General features: G+C 45.0%; 1 protein-coding gene across 2 annotated transcripts in view; it reads right to left on the bottom strand.

Moving 5' to 3' along the window:
- Positions 1 to 12823: 12823 nt before the first annotated feature.
- Cxcl12 (C-X-C motif chemokine ligand 12) overlaps positions 12824 to 22055 on the bottom strand; it is a 15003-nt gene continuing 5771 nt past the window's right edge. The window contains exons 3-4 of one of the 2 annotated variants that reach the window (XM_015498927.2): positions 21232 to 21318; positions 12824 to 15869 (exon numbers count right to left, since the gene is read on the bottom strand). In XM_015498927.2, coding sequence (XP_015354413.1) covers positions 15854 to 15869; positions 21232 to 21318 — 103 coding nt within the window. In that variant the 3' untranslated portion in view covers positions 12824 to 15853. Of the gene's footprint in view, positions 15870 to 17353; positions 18643 to 21231; positions 21319 to 22055 lie in introns of those variants that run through there. The other variant, XM_015498926.2, reaches the window with a different exon arrangement.

Genomic DNA, 22055 nt, shown 5'->3' with positions numbered 1-22055 from the left:
GGTGTTTACCTGATACAGCTCACATCCAGGAGGGAGACAAACCATAGATACACAATCAAATAGAAATGAAGCAGAGACCTGGGTGGTGAAGGGAGTGGAATGCAAGAGAAAACATAGCCTCTTATTAGAGGGGAGGGTCCAGCTGCAGGATAAGTCAGGCTGAAAAGAGGTCTTGGGCAGAGGAAGAATGTATGAGAGGACCCTGGGGAAGGCAGGAATGAGAGTTGTGATTGAGGACGAGGAGCTGTGGACAGGCTAGAGATGAGTACTGTGGGATGTTCAAATAAAGTTCTCATGTTCTGTGGCAGAGCAAGGTGGGTATAGTTAATAATGATAATGCTCAAAATAGTTACAAGAAAGGATTTTGAATATATGCATCATAAAGAAATTATACAAGTTTAAGAATATGTTAATGACCCAGAATAGATCATTACCCTATGCACGCAGAAACAGAACATCATCTTATACTTCATAAATAAGTGCAAACATTCTGTGTCAACCAAAAATTTGAATAAATAAACAACGTAGAACATTTTCTTAATTTAATGCCTACAATGAGTATCTACTGCATTGGGCACCAGTGGAGAACCCAAAAGCAGAATAGATATATCTTTTTGCTCCAGAATCTAACATGTGACTACCTTTGAGGGGATTTTCAATCTTCCCGAAGAAAGAAATGATCAGATCCAAACTTCTAAATAGTGCAAGATGGTTATTAAGACCTACCTCATATTGTTTAAGATTAAATGTTTAATATCATTTAATAAGTTCTATTTTCCATCCTTTTGGAACTTTTCCATGTTTGGCTTTTCTCCCTCCAGACTCTTCTCAAATCTCTGCATATTTTTCACACTATAGCTGACCTCTAAAGGATATGTCGAGGGAATCGGACAGCTTGTGCTTCTGTTTCTGGTTGCTGCAAAATGCAAAGTTCCTGAACCTGCTTTCATTACACTGGACATCAGGAACAAATCCAAAGAATTGTCATTCAAAGTCAGAGCTCTCCCTCAGGCTCTTCTGAGGGTTTGGATTTAGCTGTGCCCTTGAGATGGAATCTTTCATAGCATCTTTAGATTTTTGCCTCTATTCCTAGCCTAAACCTGACAAAGATGCTGTTTCCTGTTGCCATGGTTTGAATGTAGTTTGTCCTCTCCAAAACTAAGGTGAAAATTTGATTGTCATGTGGCAGTTTTCAGAGGTGGGGGCCTTTAAGAGGTGAGTGTGTCATTAGAAGAGAGAATGCCTTTCTCACAGGACTGGCTTAGTTACCTTGAGGGTGGGTCATTACAACAGGAGCCCAACCCTTCTTGCTTTCTCTCTTCTGTATATACCCACCTGCCTTTCCACTTTTCTGCCATGTTATGACAAAGCATAAAGGTCTCCCGGACGTCACTGCCAATCATGGACTTTTAGCCTCCAGAACTGTGAGGTAGAGCAATTTGTTTTTCCTTTACAAATTATCCAGTCTCAGGTATTCTATTAGAGCAACGAAAAACAGATGAAAACATCTGTCCCATTTAGCTTATATTTGATGCTGAATGGTGGGAGTATGTGAACAGAAATAATAGGGTAGAAATATTTTAGTGCTGGGAACTTCTAAACTTTGCTCCACTTGGATCTGATTCCTATAAAACAGCTCATGGTGTGTGTTGGGGGAAAAGGCAAATAATTTCAAACTGCATGAAACATTTTTCCTTATCATTCTAAGCAAATTCTGAGTGGCAGCCAGGTTGAGAGGTGAATGGGGAGGGACTCTGGTGGAGAGCTCTCTCTGTCATTTTACTTAGGATCTTTTTGTTTTCATGGTTGGGAGACCATCTGGCTCTGCTGTCATTGTTACGCTGGCATGAGGTGGTGTGGGGCCTCCTGGCAGGACAGCTGTGGAATGAACTTGCTGAGTCTGGAACAACTGGGAGTGAAGGATGGAATATGGAAATCTAAACTCCCAAGAACACATGTGTTCAAAACAGTGGAGATTTGTGGTTTGTGATTTTGTCAGCAAAATTAAGAAAGGGTAAAATGCACAGGAAAGAATTTTCTGTTCACAGGTGAAAGAACAAAAATGATTTCCAACCACATCTTTGGCAACAGACTTATAATTAGGCATGCTTTCCCCTTTAGATTGCTATAGAGACATATGGCTCTAAGGATCCCTGGAATCTGAGTCCAGAAGTGTGACCACCCCAGCCTTTCTTAAGCTGTAGCTCAGAGAGCTGCAGTGGGTGGCAATTCACATAACCTCAGGCTGTTTGTTTAAACATTTTGTTCAACAAGTAATTAAAATGTCTTGTAATGCATTTATGGTGGTTTAGGATTGAGTCTTACGGTCTGGAAAAATCCATGAAATTTGAAAGAATTGATGGGTTAAGAGGAATGGGGCCCAAAGACCAGCTCAAGTAGGGCATCTTGGGAGAGGCAGAGAAAGGAATTAGCTGGACCCCTCTATACCCTAAATCCAAGACCCCTGAGCATAAGAAATTGAGATGATTCCGGCAACTTACTTCCTAATAATATCCTACCCTTGATTACTTCAATAATCTCTGGCCATTCTGCCAGAGCACACTGGGAAAAGGGCTTCAGGAAATAGACCAAGTGAGGGATCTTTAGTTCCCCTGCCCAGATTCCAATGAAGGATGATCCTCAATACAGACAGCTAAAGGGACATCACTGAGAATCCCTGTCACTTCACCAAGATAAGGATCTGTTTACAGGTAGAGGCAGAAGGAGAGCCTGAGAAATGAGGGAAGGATATGCCCACTTGCAGGCTTTCAGGGAAGAACCAGGAGAGGGATTCCAAGCTTCCTCTCAAGGCAACACCATACAGAGACAAAGGGGAGCCACGTAGTGTGACTGACGATTGATCTAGATCTGCTCTTGATCCTGCATGGCCCTGTTTGTGAGAAGTATAGTAAGTTAAATGATACATGTGTCTAGAGCGGCTAGCCCTAACTTTGGTACATAATTAGCACTTGGGAAACATTAACTGGCATCATTTTTGTTATTATTTCTCTTATTTTTTATCAGCCTCTGCCCTGACTCCTTTATTTGTGCCCCAAAGATCTAACTTCCCTTTCCGATTCTGGGATTCACTTCTGCCACCCACCCCTGTGAACCCAAGGCTTTTCATGATTTATGGCTAGGTTAGTGTGTCAATCAACATCAACACAGTGAGCACATGCCTGTGCATGCCAGGTCCTAAAGTTTGACTCATGGCACCCTGTGCCCCAGGAGAGCCTATCACCATGCATAAAGCAAAGATATGTCAGATGCCCTTTGGGCTGAAGGTGAACACACTTCCCCTTGTCACCACCACCCCTTTTACTCCCTGATATCTTTACCAGGTCTCAGACACAGAGGAAGGAAAAACTAACTGGTTTCAGACAGGTTGGTAAAAATACTGTATGTATATATGTCACTACATGATCAACATGATTCTGAACATGTACTCTCAGAAAAATGAAATTATATCCCTGTATGATATATCAAAGTGCATAAATGCATTCTACTGTCAAGTATAATTAATTAAAACAGATAAAAATTTTTTTAAAAAGAAAAATAAAACATGGACCCTAGCTGGATATGGTTACACCTGGAATCTCAGTGACTAAGGAGGCTGAGGGAGGAGGATCACAAATTTGAGGTCAGCCTCAGCAACTTAGTGACACCTTCCCTCAAATATAAAATGGGCTGAGTATGTTGCTTAATGACAAAGTTCCCCTGAGTTCAATCCCCAGTATTGCAACAAATCAGATCAGCTTAACTTGCCTGTTTTCTGATCTGCAAAATAGAAATGCCATCTCCTTTGCAGGAACCAGGAAACATTAATCAGCATGTGTTAAGCATCTGGCACATAAAAGGGTCAAGGAATGCTGGCTTCGGCAACCTTACCTGTGCTCAGGCTCCTTCCTTGCCCCATCTCTGGGGCAGTCAAGGAAACTGAGACCCTATGCAGCATGCTATGGATAAAGAGCCAAAGAAAAGGAGACCAGAGTTCAGAACTCAGAATCTCAGAGACTTTGCAGAACTCCAGCTGGATTGTGATGAATAGGTATTGATCATATGCCCGAGGATTCCGATCTCTCTTCTTCCAGCCTCTTTGCCTTATGCCTGGCTCCCAGGGAGAATGAGAAGCCCAGGGCCAGCCTGAGGATCCAGATGCCCCTAGAAAGCAGCAGGTTTGAGGGGAGAGAGGAGATGGGGCTCAGGGGAGGAAGTGAAGCAAGGACCTATGACTTTTTCTGGAAAAAGAAGAGAGCAGGGAGATGGGAAAGAACTGAGGAGAGGTGGACCCTCTATCCATAAGCTTAGTAAGTCTCCCAAACTCATTCATCCTTTGTGCTGCCACACATTTTATCTTTCAAATTAGGACATTTGGAGGTGGAAAGAGGACAAAATCAGTTATTTTGCTGGGACAGGAGGCAGACATGGGGCCATCCCAGGCATCTCAGGCTGCTCCATCGCTCCATGCTTTGAGAACTTTGAAAAGACACCTTAACAGCACCAGGGATCCCTTGATTCTTGATTCCCTCCTTTGGGAATCTTGGAGTTCTGGTCTTCCCCTTTCTAGAACTCCCTGTTCCAGCACTATTCCTTGCAGCTTTCTGAGTGCAGCACAGTGAGCAGGCGTAAGAAGTCACCAGGGTCTCAGTGAACCCACTCCAATGGCATAGGCTCCCCTACAGGTTTCTTGGTGGGGTAAGGCCCCAGTCTTCCTCCTATCTGAGAACAAGGACTGTGATAGCTGAAGGGAGACAAGGTTTCTTTATTCTAGAAAAGTACAGAGTGAGGACTGCACTCTTCCTATAATGGTTCAGACTTTTTCAGCAAAGGTCCAGATAAGCTTGGGAGTCAGAGATAAATGGATTTGGGATCAAGAGCTGCAGCTTCTTGTGCTCATCTGGACCCATCTGAGCCTGAGCATCTTTGTCTCTGTATGTGGTCAGTAGCATCTTGATAACATGCATTAGACACATGATTTATTGTGGAAGACTGAATGAGATACTGATACAAGAGCACAGAGGCTTAATCATTTGCAATTACTACCATATGTTTTGATTCTGAGATATCACCATTTAATCATAAAGCCTACAGCTCTTTAAGACAGAGAAAAAAGTCGACATTAGATGTATACCTTAACAGTAAAGGTTCTTCTTATTTTAGAAAGATTTTTTTGAAGTGCTCCTCAAATTAAGTAAATTTTCTTTGCCTTTTTATTTTTTCTTTTCCATTTAAGATGACTGCCCTGGGCTCATCTTTGGGTCTTTGTACATTAGCATTTTTTGACAACCATAATAAAAATTGTGATGTACACACACACACACACACACACACACACAGATTGACCTTCCACTTAGTAGGTATGATGTATGCCAACATGCTCCATTTTATTTTCTTCTTTCTTTTCTATTTTATATTTTAGATTTGCTGCTTCTGACAAGCTACTTGGATTCTACAGCCTGTGTTTGCCTAGTATTTCCTCATTTAAACCTTGGATATATCCTTGGGCCCTGGAGCCTACAAATTCAGTCCCCTTCCCAACACCTCTACCTGGGATGATGCTGCTAGGCAAAGTGCAAGGAAAGCTTTTTGGTGCCTTGCTGTCAGACAGACCTCAGGTGAACCCCTGCTCTGAGATGTGGAGCCGCTTCCACCGCTGCTCTGAAGCTCAGACATTGGGTCCATATCATGGGACAGTGTTGGTATCTGTGAGATTGTCTGGATGACTAAAGCCTGAGCTACAAGTACCCTGGACACAAGCTTTCCCCGGAAATGTCAGCAGACAGAAAGCACCTGACCAGTCTGTACCTTTTTCCTTATGGGAACTTAGTCCTGTTGACTTAAGGGGACACGCATGGAATGCATTAGCCTCCAGTTTCCCCTTGGCCTCCTGAGCAGGGGCAGCCCACACAGCCTGCTGTGCTTGTGCTCTCTCAGTGGAAGAACTGGAAAGAGCTGGTCCATGGTGGACCTCATTCCCTTGTGCCCAGGCTCCTTCATAGTAGCTGGAAGGAGAGCCTCAGCCCTGAGGCTCAGGAATGTCCAGAATGGTTGTTCACTCACGGTCTACAAGCCCATGTGACCAGGGCCAATGGTCCCATGTTCACGGAAATGCCTGGGAAGAGGGAAGAACAAGGTCATCCTGTTGCTGCTTCTAGGGCCTTCCAGACTGACCGAGTCTAGCCATTCCTCCTGCTGAGTCACTTCTCTGACTGTGGCTCAGAGATTGGGTGCTACAGGGGAACACTGGGCACAGCGAACACTGCCAGCAACCCTTTCTGAACTATGAGCCCTCTCCCTCTTCTCCTTCCCAGGGGTTGGCCTTCCCTCCCAGATTGGCTCTGAGCAGCTGTTTTTAGGCCACAGCAGCAGTAGCCTGGTGGACTGAGGCCTGCACCATGTGGAACAGTAAAAAAAAAAAGCACAGAGAATGCTAGAAGAGCAGAAAAACAGCATGGCTACAGGCTCATATTTCAAGCCAAGAAGGCCTTGGTCTGAATCTTCACTCTGTCACCTCCTGGCTGTGTTCATTGGTGGAAGGACAATGCCTTGGCTTCTAGTAGATGATTATATATAGTACTCCCTATTGGTTGCTTTATTCTACTTGATAAGTATCTCTGAATTACTCTTCTTCAGGGCCCTGGCCATGTCCAGCCTTGCACTGCCCCATGTCAGACCTGTGCTAAAGCAGACATCTGGCCCAGAGACCTGCACTGGCTCTGGCTATCCACCCTTCCCATTCAGTTACCAGCTACAATGTTAAGATGGGTTGAGTCACAGCCCAGTATCAATCACCCTCACAGTCTACTCAGGTCATGTGCACAGGGCCCCTGGGCAAGGAGGATCCCTGGGTAGGAGGTCTTTTGGGGAAAGGTATGATTTTAAAAACTCTATATTTAACAGGAATTGAACCAGTGTAGTGTATGGTGGTCTGAGACTCTGGAGGAAGGGTCAGACACAAGGGATTGCAGAGAAAGGGCAATATGTGACTGCTGATAAATGAAATGCAGTGAACTGAATTTGAGTCTAGAGACTGACTTACCATTGTGGCCCTGAGTGTGAAAAGGAATGCACAACCCTGGGAGGCAGGTGTTGCTGCCTGTATTGTAGACAGGAGCAAAGAAAGTGTGCAAAATGTGAGCATCCTGTTGATTTATCATGCAATCATTCAAAAGTTATTTCTTTAGTGCATTCCAAGTGCCAACCAGAAAAGTAATTAGTGAAAAACATAGGCCACATCCTTCCCTTGTGGCATAGCATGGGGAATTAGATAATAAGTAAGTGGACATGGTCAGGGGGTGCTATGGAGATGAACAGCAGAAAGCAGGCCATGTCAACAGGGAGAAGCAAGGCCATGATGGGCAAGGACTGTGGGAAAGGAATGGATGAGCCATGTGGAATATGGGCAAAGGGACCACCTTGTGCAAAACTGTCTGCCAAGGCTGAGGTCCTACCACATTTAGGGAGAGGAAAGAGAGGTCAGAGGAGTGACAGGGGCAGTGTTTTATAGGTTATTATTCTTCATGAAGTGTTTGAGTTCAGGTGCCATCTCCTGTCATTGTCATAAGACACTGGTGGCAGTTGAAAGGGGACATGCTGAGAGGGCATGAAGATAGACCAATTAGGAGGCTACTGATATGTGGCTTGAACCAGGATGATAGCAATGAGAAGTGACTGGATTCTGGACATATTTGGAAAGTAACTCATTGAGTTTGTTAATGAGTTAGCTCAGGGTTGGAGGAGATAATACAATAATTCTAAGATACATGTAAGGTCTTTGGCCTGATCCCCCAAAAGGATGAAGTTTCTATTTGCAAAAATTAAAATGAGCAAATTGGGGTAGAGGAGGATTTTTGTTTCATTTTGCATATGATACATTTCAGAAGAAGAGCTGGGTATGCATGTCTAGAGCCCAGGAGAGGGGTCTGGGCTGGAGACAGCACTATAGGATGGATATCTTCACAAAAACATGGTGTTCAAGTGCAAGACAGCAAGTTAAGTTTACTTGATGCTAAACAAGAGTGACCAAGGACTGAACCCTAGGTGTTCTTGTGCTTAGATGTCTGGAGGAGGAAAAGGAAAGAGCATAGGGCATTGAGAAAGAGTGAAGCTGAAGACACAGTCAAAGGGGGAACTCCTAAAAGCCACTCACAAATGTGTTTCCGGGAAGGTGATCAACAGGGTCAAATGATGCTGATGGACTGAATAGACTAAGAAGTGATAAATGACTTTTGGATTTGTCAAGATGGGGCTTCTTGATGATCTTCACAAGGAGCAGTTCTAGTGGTGTAAGCACAGGGTTAAAACTCTAACTGGGATAGAGTCAAGAATAACAAAAGTAGGGAGGAGAGATAGTGGACATGGGAAATATAGACGACTCTGTTGAGGACTTTTGTGAGATAAGAAGCAAAGAACTATGGCAGAAGCTGTAGAGGAACATCAGTGCAGAGGGACATAGAGACTGTTTTCACATTTTGTTTTTTATCAGACATTATAGCATGTGGTATGTTGAGTAGACTGAAAAATTTATGGTGCGGAGATGAGGAAGGAGTCAGGAGAGATGCTTTTCTGCTGTTGAGCAGTGCTATACTCCATATCCCAGGTGCAGGCTGGCTAATCAACATAGGTCTCCACACAGGTGACAACAAATTGGACAGGAAGGTGCACAAAAGATGAAGCCTGAGCAAGTCTCCTTATTCTTCCCTTTTATTCCATGACATGGGAAGCCAGATTGTTAGCCAAGAGTGAGGAGGAAGAAGATGAAAGTTTAAAGAGACAGAAAAATGTGTGGAACAAGCACCTAGGAGAAGGGAGAGAGAATGGGACAGGGAAGTGTGGTAGGGTCACCTGCAGCAGTGAGGATCCTCTGGAGGTGGGTGTCATGAATTGAGAGAAACTAGGCAACAGGATTTTTTTTCCTTTTTCTTTAGCTCCAATCAACTTGGAAGTGCAGTGCAACATGGATTGAGTTTAACTGAAGATGGTTTGACAAGAAATCAATAGCTACCAACATTTATTAAAAGTCCAAGGCTCCTCGCACTCAGTCATTCATTCCCTTTTTAAGAATCTCTTACATTCCCTCCAACACTCTTCCATTTGCAGCAATTATAGAAGGGCTGGGCTTCTTGTTGCTTTGCTTCTGTTTGGCCTCATGGGTCAATAAGTAGAAGCGATGCTATTTGCTCCAACAATTAGCAGAACATGGTCCCTGAAAATTAAGAGCAGCTCCTGACCCAGGTAAGAGCACCAAAGCTTGGATGGGGCTTATCCACAGACTGCCATCCACAGGCTTGTCCTTGGCTGACATCAGCTCTCAGCTGGTGTTTGTTAAACATCACTGTGACCAGGCATTAGGAATAAAGCCTCATGCAGGGCATCTGGAACTTACAGGATAATAGGATGACTTAGGAATAGACTCCACCTGAGAACACATTGCCTCCAGAGTATGTCTTCCTTGCTGGACACACTAGCAGTGGGGTGGACCCCAGATCCCTGCCTCATGGCTTGTTGACTGGACTCAACAAACACAGGTTTGCACAGGTTGATGTGCTCAGTCAACATTTGTTTTGTGCTCAGTCAACATGTGTGCTAAGTCAAGTGGTGGTAGGTGCCTTCAGCAAGGGAGGCGTGTCCTAATCCTAAAGGGATTCTGCACCTTTCATGTAGGGAGGGATCTAGGGGATGCCCTAGGTCTTTCTTTGATCCATTCTAATATTGTAGCAGGCAGCAGGCACAGGCTAGTTCATCCCTGTGGTCTGAATGACCTTTCCTTGGAGTTCAAGTTGAATCCAGGTAGAGGGCTTAGGGCTGGCCCAGGGGACACTTGACAAAAGGGCTAGGAGGTTGACAACACCCCAGGCAAGTGGCAGCTCATGACCCAAAGCCTGCTTGCTCACCACCTGCTTTGCCCACTTTGCCTAATAGGCCTTGTGATGATTATTTGGATGTAATAGCCTAAATCCTCATTTCTAGCTTGAGGAGCATTTATTTGCAATGCATAAACCCAGGGCAGGGGGTATGGAGGACCTCACAAGGGACCCATGCCTCCCTAGCTTCTCCATGTGCAGTACTTTTGACCTCTCTCTTGGGCTCCCTGTTCTTATGTCCCTGCCTCTCTATATACATCTGTTTCATCAAGCTGTGTGTGGTTCCCTCTGCTTCTCTGTCTCCCTGCTGTCCACAATCCTGAATGCCAAGTCCTTAGTTGTGGGCACAAAGAAACAGAAGCAGAACTTAAGGCTCACTGAATCATGGCTCTGTATTCCTAGGACAGAAAATCCAATTGGCCCACAAGGTGCACTAGTCAGCCATGCTGTCCCATCAGCTGTGACAGGGAGATTCTCTTGAAGGCCAGGTACTTCCTGGCCTCAGGATCCCATCACTGTGGGAAGTCTAGCTCATCTTAGTTGCTTTTGTTCAGTTTGTGCCTCACATGTGCATGTAGTTTGGGGAGCAGGGAGAAACCCAGGTCTCTGCCCACCATGCCCTGCTCCTCAGGTGAGCTGTGTCCCTGGTAGAACAGGCCCTGTTTCTAACTCACGTGAGGATATCACATGGGCTCTCAGTGGCAGTCTTCATGGGCTCATTAAAGCACCCCTCAAAAGACTCTATTTCTCTTAAGTCTTAGCTTCAATTACATTTTTTTTAAGGGAGCCTTCTCTGAATGCTTAAATTAGGGGCATTTCTGCTCTTAAGATTTCTTGATACCTGGATGCTCCATACTTTATGAAAATGTCCACTTCCTTGCACTAGAGGAGCAGAGGGGGGAAAAAAAGATGTCCTGGTCACTCCAGTGTCCACAACACCTAGTGCAGGACTGGCATCAGAACTGTTGCTGGTTGAGTAAATGAGGGTCGTGGGCCTAGACACTTTTTATTGATTGATTGATTGATTGATACTATATCATTCTGAAGGGTCAACTGGTTGTCAATTCGTGTGCAACAATGGTGGCATGGTGTGCAAGAAACATGACCTCGCAGCACTAAGGACCCTACAGGTCACCCTAACCAAGAAGCTTCTCCCCATCCATCAGCTCAGAAAGTAGGCTCAACTTCTATGTCACTTCTAGCTCCACTTGGTGTCTGAGCTTTATTGAGGGGCTAAGAGTTGAGAGGTGGATGTGACTCCCATTCCAGCTGTGTGGCCTCCACCCTATCTGTGGCATCTACCCTGTATATATGTAATGGGTAGGTTCTGAGCATAGGAATGACATGGTCATTTCTAGGTCAGAAATAATCTGGACTTGGTAGACATTTGGGGCTTTCGTGCCAGTCTCTCTTTTGCAATGTTTATGAATGAGAGAAAATGTGGATCCCGGGGCACCAGAGGTGGAGAGAGGGCACCTTTTGTGGGGAGAGGATGAGTTTTCCTGTCTCTCCAATGCTAGCTAGTTTGCCTAATCCTCTCAGTTCTTGGTGGCACTAGGCTTCAATGTGGTAGCTAGGGAGACTGAGACTCAGAGCAAGTAATGTGACTTAAATCAGAGGGCAGACAGAAGGAAAAGAATTCAAGCTCTTCTCTACTCATCTTCATACCCATACAGGTTGTTGTGACTTATACTACCTCTCCTAGGGCCTCCTCTAACCCTTCCTTTCTCCAGTGCATGTGCAACTGAAAGAGGACACAGTTTTGGTCCGAACTCCATTTTTCTCTGCTTGCCAGCAAATGAGTTCTTCCCAGCCTGTCTCAAATTCTAAGATCAGCAAATCCTATAGGACTATACCTTATGATGGGAGCCAGGTTGCTCCCATAGGCAGGAGCAGGCATCTCATGATGGGAACTGAATCGGCCCCATAAGCAATATTGATTCTCCAGATGCCAGCAGGACCTTTCATAACCAGACCTGAGAGAATGATCAACCAGACTACTGTTTGGCCAGGATTGCTTGACTATGCATACTTCTTATCCCTGCCACCACCCCACTTTTCTCTTCCCCTATATAATCCTGAAGCTGTTGCCAGTGCTTTGAAGACAGGGTTTAGGAAGTTGGTCACCCTGTTTCTTCCCAGAGTGACCTCATTGAATAAATTCCTTTCTTACTTCACCACCACTTACCTCTCTGACTGGATTTTTGAGGTAGTGGGGCACAGAAGCCCTGAATGTATAATTCAGAAGCCCTGGTTTGTTGAGACCCCTCAAGTGTCAGGTCTCTGGTAACACAACTTAGCACCCAGTGGCATCCACCTTATAAGTAACGGAGAGTTTCTGAGCACAAGAGTGACATGGTTATTTTTAGGCCAAAAACAATCTGGACTAAAACATTTGGGGCTTTTGTGGTGGCCTTTCCTTTGCAATTGTAGTTGACGGCAGACTACAGAGTATGTGATAAAAAGTGTTAAGAGCTAAACATTAGGAGAACAAGGGTGAGGTCTACTGGATTCACACCACTGTTCCCAGGATCCAGGACAGGGCTGGCCAGCAGCAGACAAATGAATCTGGCTTCCAGCAGGGCTCCTGTGCAGGACAGGAAATATGCCGAGAGTTCCAGCAACAACTGTTAACTTCTGTCAAGACTGATAAAGGCAGAGTAGAAGTTTTCTTCCCCAGAGCCGTTGGGAAAATTCTTGGGACCCTGGATCAAAATCCCACCTTGTGAAGTAGAGTACTAGTTTTGCCTTTAAGGAGAGATCCCAGCAAAACCCAGAGAAAAGGGAGTAGCTTTACTTTGCTAAGGGTCAGGAGTAGCAATTGTGACCCCAGAATTTTTGCCTGTGATTACATGAATGGCCCTTTCCCACTAACCACTGCAACTAGTGTTGAGTTTAAGGAAGAAAAAACAAGTCTGAAAAATTTTATGTGGTAACGCTCATTTCAAATTCTTGGTGGCTACATTTGAATACAGATCTTTATTAGGAAAATTATAAGTGCAGATACATTTTTTTCATTGATATGACTTCAAAGTAGAAATTGTTGTTTCTCAGGGTTGTTACTTTAAGGGGAAAAAAAAGCACACACTGCATACAGGAAGCTGCCTTCTCCAGGACCATTTTCACATTATCTGGGAGATGCAATTTAAACAATATAAAATACAGTATTTATCACATTTAACACTGAACCCATCACTGCTCAAAGACTGAGAGCCTGGCGAGGTTGGTTTTGTCAGTGGTCTGCTTGAGGGACTTGGAGATTTCTAGGCAGCATTTCCAGGAATGGGGGTCCTTCAGAGTGGATTAGGAGAGCTGTGCAGAGGGAATAGGGCCCCCAAATTTTCATCCAGCTGGAAAAGGGTGCACTACATGAGAAAGGTGATCAACTCCCAACTGGGGAGCCCTGGGTAATAATTTCAGAGAGAAAATCACATCATGGAAGGATCAGTGGGATGCAATGAAAAGATTTAGTTCTCTGGATATCCCCCAGGGGAGACTGCAACCTTTTGCAATGCAGACCTTCTGCTCAAAGCTGAACCGACTTTCTTAGGAGGTGATCTCTGATCTCTGGTGAACAGGTAGAGAGCAGAGGGTCCTCCTGCACCTCCTCGCTAGTGTCTCAGTACCTTGGCCAGAGGGCGACAAACAACAGTGCAAAACAACACATGGCATAGATTTGGATTCCAACATACAGCGCGTCTGTGAGCCCCCAGCCCCCCTTCCCAGTCCTGATGCAAAGGCTAGTGTCAGGGGTGAAGGATAACCCAGGAGGTTGCATGGAGCCCAAGGGAATGTCAGGGTATCCGCAGCACCAGGACTAGGAGGAACAGCTGGGTGTCCCTAGTCAACAGCTCCATGATGCATTTGACTGGTATTTTGAAAGCAAACTGGGATTAGGATGGGGAGAGACTTTTCCTTTGCAAATGGACCATTTAAATGCATATTTTCTTCAGCCAGGCAGTCTCCTTTAGGAGCCAATTGTTAGTAGAGAACTGTTATTTCCCTGGAGTTTCTACTCTTTTTTATTCCTCCCCCTATGCAGGAGAAACAAATGATTCCTTTCGTAACTCTACTTGAGATTTATGGTCAAGTTTGTTTCTTTGGAAGCAAGAGATTTAATGGTCCTGGTTCCTAGATTCCAGAGGGGAGGTGCTCCTGAGTTTTCCATGAAGGATATCTTGGATTACCTGGAAAATTATTGTCTCACTGAACATTCAATTATTTCATGTATAAATCAGAAGACTTGTAGTGATGGGTTAATTGCAAAAGAGAATTTTTAAACTAGCTTTGTGTTCTTATAATTAATAAAGATCTCCTAACCCCATTTTTCCCCCAGTATAACATAACTGGTTTGAAAATCTTATGTTTGAATTGGGGGAAATTTTTTGGTAGATGGATTTACTTCTTCTATAAAAAACCAATTTAAGCTAATATTTATGGAAATGCCTGACACACATTACTAATTACAGATTATGAAATCTCAGAACACCTGCAAGTAAAATCCCTTTTTAACTTCCTTTCTCCATGCTACGTACAATGTCATGTCAACTGATAACTTTCCTTGCTTTGCTCCTCATTTTTCCATCTTCCTCACTAAAGTGTCTCACTAGAATCTTTAACCAAAAAGAGAAAGGTATTAGTGAGACTGAATGAAAAACAAAACATACAAAAACATCCAAGTACCTACATTTTAAAGCAGTTTAATGTAACTCTATAGACTGCTCTTAAAGGGAAAATTTCAAATGTCAGGAATTTTATCCTACTTTCTTAGAGGAATGCCTGGCTGTACATCCTGGAAGTGCATATTGACATGTGCCAGGAGAGAAGTCCAGGGTTAAGGTAAGACATGATGGCATTGCCAAATGGTGAAGAAGATGGTTAGACTTTAATTGGGAAGGGATTTTCATACCTAGGATTGATTATTTTATGATTTTTATTTTGAAAATAATAATAAAAATTGATATTTTTTTCCCCTTGTTATTTCCAGAACAATACTGAGCTTGGCACCAGGAGGAAAAAACTCTGAAGTTTTAAGATATCAACAACTCTAGAGACATTGAGTGTTAGCAGTCCTCAGAGATCAGTGCTGCTGCAAACAGCATTCCTATGGGCTCTATCTGCTGATCCACCTAGTTTTGTGGCCAGTGGGGGAACCAGATTCAGCTTGATCACAGCCCTAATCAGGAATTGTTCAAAGTGCCCAAGGGGGCGGCTCCTGACACTCAGCCTTTGCACAGGAGGAAGGGGCAGTGCATGCACCAAGATGTTGGTCATGGATGAGGACATCAGCTTTGAACAAAACATAGAATTGGACAACAGACAATATTCCAAACAAGACATAGATGTGCACAGTGTTTTCAGGGAACACCAGGTATTTGGCTTTCCTTCTTGGTGCCCAGTTTCAATGAAAGCTTTCATCTTGAGAGAGTCCTTTTTCAGGATCATGGAGACAGTCTTGGAGACACATGATGATGGATGAGAGAGAGAATGATGAGAAGGACGTGATGGGATGTGGAGGAGAGCACGGGATGAGGGGTGGGTCTCACTCTGCCCTGGCCTCACATTCCTGCCTCAGCCCAAGGAAGCCCTGCAATCCTCAGGGAGGAGGCAGACCCCGGCTTCCATTTGGAAAGGGGGTGAGCCTCCTGTCTCAGCTTAGAGAGATATAAAACGTAGGAACCCCTAATCAGAGGAGAAGGGGGGCTCCATGGGAAAGATACTATAATAAGGCAAATAACATAATGGCCTTAGCCTAAGTTCCTATTAGTCACCAATGACATTGGATAATCAAACTAAATGAAAAATAAACACCATTTGCTTTTGCTACATAATCAAATGGTGAAATTAAAGCAAACTGTGCAAAAACAAGGCCCTTGGAAATGCATTCAGCCCTGCCCAGGAGCAGAGGAAGTAGCTGTTGGCCCTTCCCTAACACTGACTTCAGACCTGGGCTCCTTCTGTAAGGTTTCCTCAGGCGTCTGACCCACCTCTCACATCTTGAACCTCCTGTTAACAAGAACAGAGGAGACACCATTAAGGAGGTTTCCCCCAGCAAGCCTAGGACTCTGAGCCCTACTCCAGCAGGCGGCTGGCTGCCTGGCAGGAGCCATGGGGCCCTTACTCCTTACTTCCAAATCATGGCCAAGTGTCTTCCATCAGAGACCTGAGAGAGCAGGGGTGCTGGGAAAGACACGGCCAGGGATGAAGCAGAGAAATCCGAGGTAAGGCAGGAAGCAGAGAAGACAGATGGTGGCAGGAAGCACAGGGTGTGGCAGATGCACAATGGCACGGGGAGGCATGGCACAACAGTACATAGTACATGACAGACAAGTTCTACTGCCTGAACCTTGCAGACATCAGTGCTGTGGCCTCCCTGCCTGAGGGGGCCAAAAGAACTTACGCTGAAGTCACACATCCATTGGAGCAAAGGCAGGTGCTCTGCGCTACTGGGCATCCGCAGGTCTCAGAGTTTCCCGAGAAGAGGCATTTCCCATGGCTTTCACCAACCACGCACATTTGTTCTTGAGAGCTCTCTGCCCATGCCACACCAATACCACTGGCCTCAGGTAGCCAGGGGTGGGTGCAGGGGCAGTAGAACCTTCCAGGAGTCACCTGTGCTGGGCAGTGAACAGTGACCCACACCTCTCACCTGGCTGCCAATTCGCGCTGGCAATTCCTAGTTTCAACCCGTCACGAAATCCAGGACAGGCTTTCAGGCTCTTCCATCCTGACTCTGTCTTCAGCAGACCAGGGCCTGCCCCTTGTAAGAGCTTCAGAAGCCTCTTGTAAAATACAGAGAGGCCCCCTGGAGTCACATAAAGACCAACAGTGCTTGCTTGTGTTTGTTAATGTGGTGCCCATTTTTAGTCCCCACAGCCATGGCTCTCCCGTGATTGGGATGGGTTGGAGGTGGCATTCCTCAGGCACTGCAGAAAGCAGTCTGCCACCTCATGGCAGCCTTAGCTTGGCCCTCAGCTGCCCTAAAATGAACTAGCCAACACTTTCCAGACACAGAGCTGCTGTCTGGGACACAGGTCTGACCTTCTGGGTTGCTTTTGTAACAGTAGGAATTCCCCATCAAGGTTCCACAGATCAGAACTATAGCTGGCTTCCACAGGAAGGATGGCAGTCCTGAGCAGCCCAACCAACAGATAGATGCCTGAAAAGATGGGGAGGGCAGGAGGAGGAGGGGGACATCCCTGAATACCCAAAGGCTAAGGCATATGTCCTCAGAACTGATGAGAGGGACATGGGCTGGGAGAGCTATCCAGATAAAAGATATGGCAGTGGGAAACTCAAGGTCTTTGCTGTAGTACCCTGACAAGACATTCATGTCTTGTGGACTGTTCTATTGGCTTAATGCTGGAATCATAAGGCAGCACATGAAGACACAGTGTGCACAGAACCCAGGGACCCAGGATTGACTGATCATAGGGACATTGCTGGGTTGTCCTGAAGTCTGCTGGCTCCATGTTCCAACCACTTCTTTCTGCATCAATTTACTGAAATTATGACCCAGTGTGTGTGTGTGTGTGTGTGTGTGTGTGTGTTTCTGTGAAGAGAAGGGTAGAGAAATTCAAGGTGCCCTTTTTCAAAGTACTGCTGAAATTGGGGCCTTGCCCTCTCATGTGGTCCACATATTTCCAGTTCAAATTGGAGACTTGGAAAAAAACCAATCTGAGATATAAATTGATAGGGGAGGGAGCAGGGTGCAGGGAAATTCTAGAACTTAAACCATATTTGCTATAGGCAGATATGTCCTGTGAGTAAAGATTGAGGCAGCTGTGTCTTGGAGCCAGGATGGCACACCTTCCTAGAGATCTTCCTGGAAAAAGTGGGGAGGGGACAAGTTAACGGTCCCCAAACCTGCAGGCCCTTCACAGAGTTCCAGAACATATCTTTCCTCCACGTGGGAAACCCGTTTAAAGACTTTAAAGTGAACTGCCCGAAGAGGAGGCTCCCTGAGAAGCATTTCACATCTGTTTTTCCAGGAATGCAGCATTCCCTCCTGCTCACCTCATACAGTCTGCAGAAACCCTTGTGTGAGGTAAGGCTGCTCATACAGCTCAGGGGAGGAAGGAGGACTGAAGAAGTCCCTTCCCTGGACACAGAGTGTGGAGCACCAGGCGACAGGTACTTGGGAAAAGCTCAGGCTGGGGCTGAGAGCAAGTCAGTCATCAACTGTCCTGGGAAGGTTGAAAGGGACAGCTTGGCTGTGGGGAAGACTAGGCGTAAGACACATGCTCCTACTGGTGAGGGCACCTCTGCTGGACTACCAGGCTGCTATGGGCACTGGCCAGGCGGCCACACACTGGTCTCCACAGGGCTGCAGACTGCAAGTGTGTGGAGCTGTGGGAGTTCCCGCTTGGAGGGCTCAGCAGCCAGGGTGATGCTGGAGACCTGGGCCAGGCTAGGAGTGTCCTGAGCACACAGGCTCCATGTCGCAGGTCCCTACCCCAGTCTCTCAACAACTAATTTCTTCATAACTTAGCAGACCAAGAAGGGCCTTAAAAAGCACATAAATACAGGAGCTGGTGTGGCCACCAGGGTGGCAAAGTGCTGCTCCCCGACAAAGTCTGAGCACCTGCCCAGCGTGCCTTGCGTCTGCCCTGGAGCAGGGTTAGAGCGAATTTACAAAGCGCGGAGAGCAGAGTGTACTGCGGTCCATCTGGAGGTGGCAGATAACTAGTTTTTCCTTTTCTGAGCAGCCTTTCTCTTCTTCTGTCGCTTCTTTTTTCCTATCTTTTCTTTTTTCCCCACTTTTTCTTCTCTGCGCCCCCTTAGATAAAATTAGTAGAACCATTAATCATGTTGAAATACACAGGAGTTTGTCTCAGTCTGCACAATATTTAACACAGGCTCATGGGTCTGTTTAATTCTGTCTTCAGTCTTAGGCCTGGAGGCCCCTGAGCAAAGTGCTATTCATAGGTAATTCATTAAAATAAATTAGACATTTTCCCCTATTCAGACAAATGTTAAATGGGCTTCCGCATAATACTTTTGAAACAGTTATAGCAATAGCCAATGGGACGAGCTGAGCCTGGTTCTGACAACCCCCTGAGGCTCTCACTGGTAACAAGGAATCCACACCACAGAGGGTGTGGAAGGATGCCCAGGATCAGGCAGTTGGTCTTCTCTCTCACCCCTCCCTCTCACCAGGCTTCCTTCTTTCTCAATGCAGAGTTGAAGTCTGTTTGCTTCCTCGTAAAATAGAATAAAATTAAAAAATAAAAATTTCTGCATTTCAAATCAAATAATGCTTTGGAGATCGGTGGCCTCCCAAAAGAGAAAGAAGGCAGCCTGATCCCACCTTCTCCTTTCTGGATGTTGGGGAACACCCTCTGGGGATGACTGGGATTGTTCTGGAGAGCAAGGGAGAGAGCTGGTTAGCAGAATTTTATTAGAGCAACTGGCTCATGACTGTCACATTAAAATGATTCAAGATGAATGGTATTTAATGATTTATGGGGTGAGGCCACCTGTTCTTATGAAAGCCCGATATCAACCGTGGCCTGGAGTCATGGGATTTTTACATGGGAAAATGGGGTAGCTTGATATTACTAGGGTTGAGTCTCTGGGGATTACATGAGGATGTTAGGAGAACTGAGGAAGAGGAGGAGGGAGGGGAAGAGAATTAGTGAGTCAAATATTATTTGTCAGAAAACTAGCTAGCACTCTACTTCATTAGGTTAAAAAAGACACAAAAACTTGAGCTGCAGCTTTAATCTGTTCTTGAGACAAAGTCCCATGCAGTGTCACTCACACAGGGACTCTGCAGAAGGGATCTACAGCACCTGACCAGCAGGCCAGCTTTTTAAAATAGTCTTCAGAAATGCTATGAGCTCATCTCTAATAACTAATCAATTTTATTTCAGGTAAATAAATTCCCACATACAGTAGGAGGTTAATACCCATGAAAACAATGAGCATTTTATTGCTAGTGCATATAATGTCACATTTGATACAATTTTAGTACAAGTGAAAAAATACACTGTGGCTAACATTGAAATGCTACAATAACATTTATATATCATATATATTTCTTTACAAATTGCCAGTAGTTTATCATAGATAAAGGTCACCTACTGACATTCATATGGCTCCACTTCAAATATATGAATTGTTCAACTACAAATATATTCTGAAATACACTTGTTTTCTAAAGAAACATAAAAAAAAATGTGCACAAAAATATATATAAAAAATGCCTTGCAAAAAGTTACAAATACCACTAGGGCCATCTGTGGATCACATTTATGCACAAAAATTTCATCTTGCCCACATTTCTGATTGGAACAGGAGGACTGTTTTGTGGCAAGGTTATTCATTTATTTTTTTTTCACTTCTGATTTCATAAACCTCAAAGTTTGTAGAGCCGCCATAGTATATACAGGCTTCAGAGGCAATCAGAGAAACCAAATTCCTTAAATCAAGCTCTCAGATTTAAAATTGCATTTATTAAAATTCTGCAAAAACTTGTCTTTTTGTGGGAAAATGGGGGCATGATTTCACATCCTCCAGGAGGGGGTTGGCTCCATTCTGGAGGAAGCTAAAGTGGGATCTCACAGAGGGCCCAAGTTCCAGGGGAGGCAAAGAGAGGAGAGTGAGGCAGGGCGGGAGTCCACGGATCACCCTCCTTCCTGCCAGTGTGGCACTGATCAGGTTACAGAAATGAGAAGCAGAAGCAAGATGCAGCATGCTTTTGGAGGCAGGGAAAGGTCAGGAATGGCCAGGTGGGGGTCTCTATGCACAGTCCCCAGTGACAGTGGCTTCTAGGTGGAGCCCCCAAATCCAATCACTGAACTTGAAAGAGAGGGTGAAGGCAGTGGATTCTGCCCAGCCCTGCTGTGTGAGAGAGCCACACAGAGGCATCTTTGGAGGGGCACCCCTGTAGGAGTGTCCTGCACTCTTCCTCAGCATCCTTGGCAGAAAGGATACTTTTTTGAATTCCCTGTGAAGCCATCATCCAACTGTGCCCAGAGGCCCCAGGAGAGGAAAGGAAAAGCTCCAAAACAAACCAAATACAGATTTTGAAGTAATTATTGATTTAAAAAATGATAATGAGAATGATGATGATTGTAATGATCATGAGGGAACTGACTGGTTGGGATAATACAATTTCTTAGACAAACCCCAGTTATAAAAGCTCCATGGATGAATACAAGCTGCAATATCGTACCATACTCTTTAAATGCGGTGTCTATATGCTGGCAAAACTCAGGCCCAACCCCAGATCAATACTGCCTCACAGGCTCACCACCTCTGGGGGTTCAGGCCCACCTCCCACCAACTCTGCCTTTTATCCCTCACAGGTTTTAGCCTTCCTTAAGTGGGTCTAGTGGAAAGTCCTTTTGGCTGTGTTGCTTACTTGTTTAAAGCTTTCTCCAGGTATTCCTGAATCCACTTTAATTTCGGGTCAATGCACACTTGTCTGTTGTTGCTCTTCAGTCTTGCACTGCCAAAACAAGAGGCCACAGGGTACAGTTGAATGAAAAAAAGGCATTCTGCACTTTGCACATGTGCTCAATCACCCAATTTAGGACTCCCTGAAGGGCCCGGGTGCTCTGCCCTGAAGCTGGAGTTGGAGAGCCTCTCAGATGTGCTGGGGAAAAACACAATACTGGCAGTGTGGAGGGTTCCATAGCAGAGATAGAGAAACAAAAAAAAATCTTTACAGGAGAGTCCAGGGAGAATTCACAGCAGGGGACATTTGAGTTGGCCTTTGAAGGATAAGTAGGAGCTTGGCAAGTGAATAAAGCAGAAGAGGAACACAACAGCAAATACACCAAAGGGGTCAAAGTTATATAGAAGATGTGGTGGAGAGTGGAGACAGGATGCTAAAGGACTTGAGACCAGATGTAAGGGGCAATGGAGTGGGGACTTCTTGTGGAAGTTTACGGACACTTCTGAGGACACTAGAAGGTGAAAGAAGCAGATTTTAATTTTGCTGGAGTATCTTAATAGCACATGGAACAGACTTAAGAGTAGCCCTGTAGGAGGACTACAGTAATCTGGGGGGTGAGGGCAGTCCAGTGAGGGGAGAGAGATTAGGGAGAAATAGTGCAGGCTGAGAGGGAAGAGTGCAGGTGATTTGCTAGAAAATGGTTTCAGAACAATTTTTAAATTCACTGAATACTTCATGGTCTTTTTCTTTCTTTCTTTCTTGTTTTTTTTTTTTTTTTTTTTTTTTTT

The sequence above is a fragment of the Marmota marmota genome, unplaced genomic scaffold, assembly GCF_001458135.2.
Source record: "Marmota marmota marmota unplaced genomic scaffold, marMar, whole genome shotgun sequence".
NCBI classification, from domain to species: Eukaryota; Metazoa; Chordata; class Mammalia; order Rodentia; family Sciuridae; genus Marmota; species Marmota marmota.
Note: the sequence above shows the minus strand (reverse complement) of the source record. Positions and strands in the feature narration are given on the sequence as shown.